General features: G+C 38.5%; 1 protein-coding gene across 1 annotated transcript; it reads right to left on the reverse strand.

Annotated features, from left to right (window-relative positions):
• Positions 1 to 1,224: 1,224 nt before the first annotated feature.
• On the reverse strand, positions 1,225 to 2,388 carry LOC137155262 (general transcription factor II-I repeat domain-containing protein 2A-like). Its single transcript, XM_067551466.1, has one exon. The coding sequence runs from the start codon at positions 2,386 to 2,388 to the stop codon at positions 1,225 to 1,227; it is 1,164 nt and encodes a 387-aa protein (XP_067407567.1).
• Positions 2,389 to 7,376: the final 4,988 nt, after the last annotated feature.

Consider the following 7,376-nt stretch of genomic DNA (forward strand, 5'->3'; position numbering starts at 1 on the left):
CCTACTATTGGGTAATTTTAACACCCAACTTTTGGGTAATGTTGATTGCTAATTTGACTCCCTGAACCAGTATCACTGGAGTAGATCTTCCAGAGTATTATTTATACATGAAATTAAGAATGCCACCAAACCAAAGATTTCAAATTATGTGAAGAGCAAATGCCAATCTAGTGTCTGACATCCCTTTAAATGCATGTCAAAACCAAAGCAAATATTTCATTACTTCAATTATTTACAATGAAGATCTTGCTAGGACACTGCTGAGCACATAGAAATCATCCAGTACACTAGAAGAGCCTATTGCATCATTTCAAGTAAACATTTATTGGTTGATCCTGTATATCAGGTGTGTCAAACTCGTTTGCTATGGCGGGCCAGATTTGAATTAAATGTAGTTCAAGTGGGCCATACATACCATAAATCGAAATACTAGGCACAACCATTTTTATGTAGCATTATATTTTATTTGCTAGATATCAGTGATATAAAAATTGCAGTAAATTCACTTCTATAACTACTACTATTTTACGATCAAAAGAATCGATCAATGATTAAGAATTATAGTACTTTATTTACTGCTACCACTGATGCCTGACACCTCTTACTTTGGACCACTGCATAAAAGTCTGGAGCAAGGGACTGGGCTGTGGCAAGCTTGAGTATTGCGTTCAGGTGTGCATCAGTAAGCTGAGAATGAAACCTTGACTTGTTGATGTTCATTACAGAAAAGAGCTGTTCACAGACATACGTTGTCCCAAACATGGACAGAATTTTTGAAGCAAAAGACTTTAACCTGGGATAATTCAGTCCTTCATACTGATAAAATGTTCCAACATCAACACTGGAAAACTTATCCTTCAGAACAGAATCACACTGCAGTTCGATTATTTCCATCTGAAGCTCCTCGAAGACCTCGTGCACATTGATAGAAAATGGGTTATGGAAAATTGCAAAGTTTTTCTCAAGGTATTTGAAGTCAGAAAACCTTGCTTGGAATTCATTTCTTAAGTTGGAAATTTTGCTGCTGTACTCTTTTGTGAAAGCATCACAATGAAACTCAGCTGTGTTGCATTGAGATTTTAAAGTTGGAAAGTGTGCAGGATTATCATCTGAAAGTTGCTTTTCCTGAAGCTGAAGCTTAATCTCGAAAGCACTAACGCTGTCAAAAACATCTGTCACTAATTTGTTGCACCCCTGCATCTTTGTGTTGAGATAGTTCAGGTGTTACGTGATGTCCACCATAAAAGCCAGATCTTGAAGCCATTCGTTATCCTGCAGTTCAGGCATAACCTTTCCTTTCTGATTAAAAAACAATTGTATTTCATCACGCAATTCGTAACAGCGTTTCAGTACAGCCCCCCAACTTAGCCAACGAACATCAGTGTGATATGGTAACCCATAGGGCTTCTCAGTTACTTCCAGAAGGCAGTTGAACTGCCTGTGGTTAAGGCCTCTTGCTCGTATAAAATTAACTGTTTTTATAACCACATCCAAAACTTTATCCAGTTTCAGTGTTTTACTACACAGTGCTTCTTGGTGTAAAATGCAATGTAAATTACAAAACTGATATTGCTGAGTGACAGCAAGCAATTTTTCCTTTAACTTTGCAGCAACTCCAGCTTTTCTACCCACCATTTGTGGTGCTCCGTCTGTAGCCAGACTCACAGCTTGCATCCAGTCTACACCTAATCTGTCCAAAATTTCCACCAAATTATTAAAGATATTGTCACCTGTTGTTGTGTCTTTCATTGGAACCAATTCTACAAACTCTTCTATTATGCTCATGTTTTTATCAACACCATGAATGAAAATTGCAAGCTGTGCCACATCAGTAACATCCGTACTGTCATCAACTGCAATCGAAAATGTAATAAAGGACATGACTCTGTCCTTTAGTGGATTGTTAAGGCTCTCTGACAAATCACTGATTCTTTCAGCAACTGTGTTTCTCGAAAGGCTTATATTTGCAAAGGTTCGCTGTTTATCCGGACATATTAATTCTGTAGTCATTAACATACATTTCTTTATAATTTCCCCATCTGAAAAAGGTTTTGGTGACCGCACTAGTTCATGAGCAATCAAGTAGCTTGCCTTAACTGCAGCTTTGCTTACTTGATGGGTATTTGTAAATAGCGATTGCTGCTTTTTCAAGAACTTCTCCAATTCAGAAACTTTGCCCTCACTCAACTTCCCAATATATTTATCATACTTTTCAGCATGCTTGATATCATAGTGCCCCCGAACATTGTACTCTTTAGCAACAGCTACATGTTGCATACCAATCAAACATGTTGGCTTTCCATTCAGTTCGGCAAAGAAATACAAATTTCTCCACTTCTCTTGAACCACATGACATTCTTTATCTATTTTTCTTTTCTTCGATAACATAATTACAAGGCCCCACATAAGGCTGTGTATGTATGTACAAGACCCTAGACAAGGCTGTGTAAAGACACAAGGCTGTGTATATATGTACAAAGCCCAGCTTACACAAGGTTGTGTATGCAAGTTATCACCATAACATACACAGCGTTCTGCGATACCACAAGGTATTGTCTGTCTCAATTACTTAGCTGTAAAATCCTTCTACAATGTGTGGAACTATCACAGTTTGATGGTATTTTACTTTGCAGGGCTACAGTGATATTTTGAAGACTTGCTGTTCTATAGGAGAATTGAGTAACCCAAAATTATGCAGTGGAAGAGATGTGCTTTTACTAGGCACCAGAGGGAGAAGGAGCATATATCTTTCAGTCTGAACAAATCTAATATAACAATTGGCTTCTGTCTTTCATAAGCTATTTGCCAATGTATTTTTGGGACAATTCTTCTGGAAAGATGTACGGGTGGCAATAGCAACTGAAGTGAGAGAAAATGGTAAACTGTGAGCAGCAGTAGGAAGTTGAAAGTAGCATGTGTTTTGAAATGAGTGGGCTGTGAAGAAGCAGTTGTGCCCCCTGCGATGCCCCGAGTCCACACTCTCTCCTCTCCCCACCTTTTGGAGCGTTGTGTCTCATGCACACAGCGCTCCACACGCTGCCACCAGAGCACAACGCTGCGAGATCTCGCGGCAGCACGTGCTGCCGCCAGGGGTCAGACCAAAAAGGTTGGCGAGCCGGATCTGGCCGGGCCAGATGTTTGACACCCCTGCTGTATATCATCAATGCATGAGGTTTTCACTTCGTTTTCCAAGGAAAATGAATTCAGATAATTTGTCCAATTTAGAAACAAAAAGAAAAGTGTGACCATTTCTTAAAATAATTCCATACCTACCAGAAGTATTAATATTCACAGAAACAATTATATATGTATATGTCTTTCATGCATGCTCATTATTGAGTGTTAAAAATTGTCTGCATCTGTCAGACCAGAACATCATTGTGTGTGTGAGTGTGAGTGAGAAGATATTTTTTCATTTTAGACCCTGTTTTGAGATCAGAATGAAAAGCCTTTTTGCTTCAACTGAAGGTGCCCAAACTTCCTTTGCCATTTTGACTCCTCTCTGATAAAAAACACATTAGCAGTTCCTCCTACCTCTGATATCTTTTATATAAGTAGCTCTGGAGGAAGGTAAAGTATGGAAGGGCTTTTCTTTTAAAGAAAAGAAAATCTTATTCCAATAACAACGTAACAGTCACACATCAGAGCCATGACATTGGCTAATGTGTCTGGCCAGCAGAATAGAAAAGAAATGCCCATGTATATATTTTTTTAAGTAGAATTTAGTCTCCATTCCCAATATCTGTTAAGTAACGGATATTCTACAGAAAGCAGATACGTAAACTATAAAAATAGGGAAATCAGAGCTCAATTTCTGCAGTCACATTTACATTCATTTATATTGTGTGCATAAATTATCCGACTGTAACCCTTACCTTTTCATTGCAACACAGTCTATATACCTTAACAAGGTTTATTTATATCCCACAATCCATCTCTCTATTCCACAGTCCTTAACTTTAAAAAATTAATATCTGGTATCACTGGGTTAGATTTTAAATCCAAAGTTCACAGGAACTAAATGTATGTGGCTCTTTTAGATTGCTTCTCCATTTTGCACTTCTCTTGAATTTGCTTATCACTGCTTATCTGGTCAAGGCTTTCCTGTGAAAAGCTTGTTTGCGATCAGCAACTGCTCGATCATTTATAATTTTTAAATAGCTGCCAAGAATATTCTGAGGAAAACTGACTTGTTTTTCTTCTAAAATTGGGTAACTGCAGCTGGAAGGTTTTTTGTTTTGTTTTTCTGAACAGAACCTCTTGCATATTGAATGCATTGCTTTGAAGGATAGTTTGCCAAATGCTCTTAAAGCAAAGATTTTTAAACCAAGTGTTAGAACCAGGGTCTAGGAGTCTGGACTCCTGGGTTTTTCTCATGGAGTCTGAAAGTTCTGTTTTTAGCTCTGCCTTAGTGAGAACTTGGGTAAGTCACTTAATCTCTAAATTCATCAGTTTACCCATCTGTAAAAATTAATTTACACCAATGCTAAACATATGGTGAAGTTGTGAGGCTCAGTTAATGTTTGTAAAGTGTACGGAAGTCCTTTGGTTAACATTGTATGTATTCATGGTTTTTGGTATACCAATGAAAGGCAATAAAATCCATCACTCAGGCTATTTGCATCCAGTCTGTCTTTCCACCCTACACTCATCCCTGCTGGGTGCCAGGACCTTAAATTATCCCTTTAAAGCTCTGATCGTTCATCTGTATCATCTGAGCACTGCCCAAGTTTTTTTTTTAATCTCTTCTTTCCACCTGCTAGGAGTGTGTGGCTGAACGCCTAGTTATGATTTGTACTCATCCAGTGTTGCAACTCTCATAAATGTGTCATGTGTCTCACAGTATCTGGGTTTTTTCTTAATGTCCCAGCTCCTAGAGCCATGTAAATATATGAAAATCTCAGCTTCTTTTTAAAAAAATGTTTCTAGCTTTCATGGTTGCTGGGAAAAAAATGAAAATATGACCTGAGTGCACCCTGACAGCTCAAAAATCAGAAAGCAAATAAAAGGAACCCCAAATGTACGGTTTTCTGCAAGGACGGGGGCTGACTCGTGATTTTTGAATGGCCCAGGTTGGCAATACAGAGTAATCAGGTCTGGAAGCAATGAAGGCATAGCTCACCATGGCTAGATTGTATCCAAAAGGAAATAGGCTTTTTTTGTTCTTGAGGCTTTTTGGTCATCCAGTAGATTCCAAAGGTTGTGGACCAGTTTAACTGTCGCATAACAGATGCCCTCAAGAGTGGGCTGTTGTACTGGAGGCAATTTCCTGGAAGCACTTCTCTCCATCTCACTGCAGCGGTTTTGCCTACAATCTTCCCCTCCTACCTGACTTCTTACTACAGATGTAAAGAAACAATGCACTTCTCCTTAGTGCACTTAGGACATTCAGCTCTTTGAGCAATAAGATAGGCCAATTTATATCAGAGTGCTTAACTAGTGTAAAGCTTTGTGGCTTCCAACAAAAGATTTCCCGATAACAGCTAGTAAAAAAATGGGGACCCTTTTGGTAGAGATGAAAGCGTGCTCAAACAGCTCCACAACAAGGCTACTCCTACTACTGTCTTTGCAGGTGCCAACACGAATCAGAAATGGCCACCAGTGCAGCATTGTGTAACATGTCATTTCCAATGTGAAAGTGAACCAAGACTCACGCATTATGTATGTATTTTGGCAATGCTGCATACTTTATCCAGCATAAATAAAGTTATTGAAATTGTTGTGTGGAGTCTCCTGATTTCAGCCTAGTTGTTGCAGAAAAACAAAACATTTGTTTGCAATTTAACTTTTCAAAGTAGCAGCCAGTTAAAATGTAACACTGTATCTGTTTGCTGCAACTGGTCTGTTCATGATTAAAAATTTCCTGTTGACATTCTGAAAGATGTGTTGCCTAGAAAGTGGACTGCTGCATGAATTTTTATCCTTTGACTCTGGGTTCATTCTTGTGTAATTCCAGCGTTGCTGTGTTTATTTTACATTGCATTCTCCTGCCATCCCTTACTAGCTATTAGTTGGATTTATACCTTCTTTATTCTGATTGTAATCACAGTTTAATGGGCAAGATAACAAATCCACAGCGTTCTGTCTTTTATATGGCCACACTGCTAAAAAGGCATGTATATGTTTGTTTATTTTTATCTACTATTTGTCTTCCAGTAGCACTTGGAGGCTGCATCTGAGACTGAGATTGTGCTAAGTGCTGTACACGTATGTATTAAGAGACAAGCCCTGCTCCAATGAGCTTACACTCTAGACAGACAAAGGAGACGGGAACTATTAAGATCATCACCATTTTACAGATGGGGAACAAAAGCACAGATTGATTAATGCATAAGGTTGCATAGGAAGTTGGTGGCCTAGCAAAGAATTGCATGCAGACCTCCTGACCCTCCATGCAGTACCTTAGTCACAGGGCTGCTTATGATTTTCTAGAGGAAATAATGAATAACAAATGATGATTATATGGAGTATCTAATGTTAAAACAAATCTAGGTAAAAGCTTCCCTATACTGCATCAATGCAATTTCTCCATTGTAATATAATCCTTCAGAATGAAACATATTCACAAGCATATAGGTATGTTCTATGCAGCAACCTCAAAATGCTTGTAGGATCAGTCTGGATGAGGACTCAAAAGTTTGGAACCTTATCAGAATTATTCCAACGAGAACTGAATGAAAAATGGAATTTCCATTCCACAGAACATTCTGATATTGTTACATTTGTTTTCATCCTGAATCAGGATGAAAAGTTAAATATCAAAACTGTTTGTGGACCAAAAAAATTAAAAAAAAATTGTATTTGTAAATCTCAAAATGTTTCAGGTCAACATTGATCTGTGTCCAACTGAGCCTCATGGGACTTGTGGTTCTAGGTCTGCATGCCCCCATTCTCCTCTGTGGACCTGCTCTCTGAGTGGATGTATATCCCATAATGCACTGTAGTGGCTTAGCCCCAGTAAGAGACTGTGGTGCATCATGGGAGAAGTAGTCCAGCTGAAAAGCCAGGCCCATTGGGGAGAATGGGAATATGAGGGACTGAGAACTACAACTGTCATGAGGCACTGTGGTTGGTCAGTTTTGTTTTAGTTTTCCTGTTAGGTTTTAATGGAATTTTCCATGTTTTCTGCTGGAAAAAAAATCTCAATTTTGACAAAAAAACTTATTTTCCAACTGGAAAATCTTTCTTTCAGAATTTGCTGACCAGTTTGAATATAAACTTTCTGATCTGCAAAACTGGGCTGGAAATCTTGCAAGAACATCTTATTAGTTCTTCTTGTTTTGGGTTAGACAGAACCCAAAAAGTCTGAGTGGGGGCATGTAAAGGTTCACTTCTGTTATACTCCCATGCACAAAGTGCAGTCATAGGTCAGTTTG

The sequence above is a fragment of the Emydura macquarii genome, unplaced genomic scaffold (genome assembly GCF_026122565.2).
Source record: "Emydura macquarii macquarii isolate MOO-44397 ecotype Brisbane River unplaced genomic scaffold, CSIRO-AGI_Emac_v2 contig_1348, whole genome shotgun sequence".
Lineage (NCBI taxonomy): Eukaryota > Metazoa > Chordata > Testudines > Chelidae > Emydura > Emydura macquarii.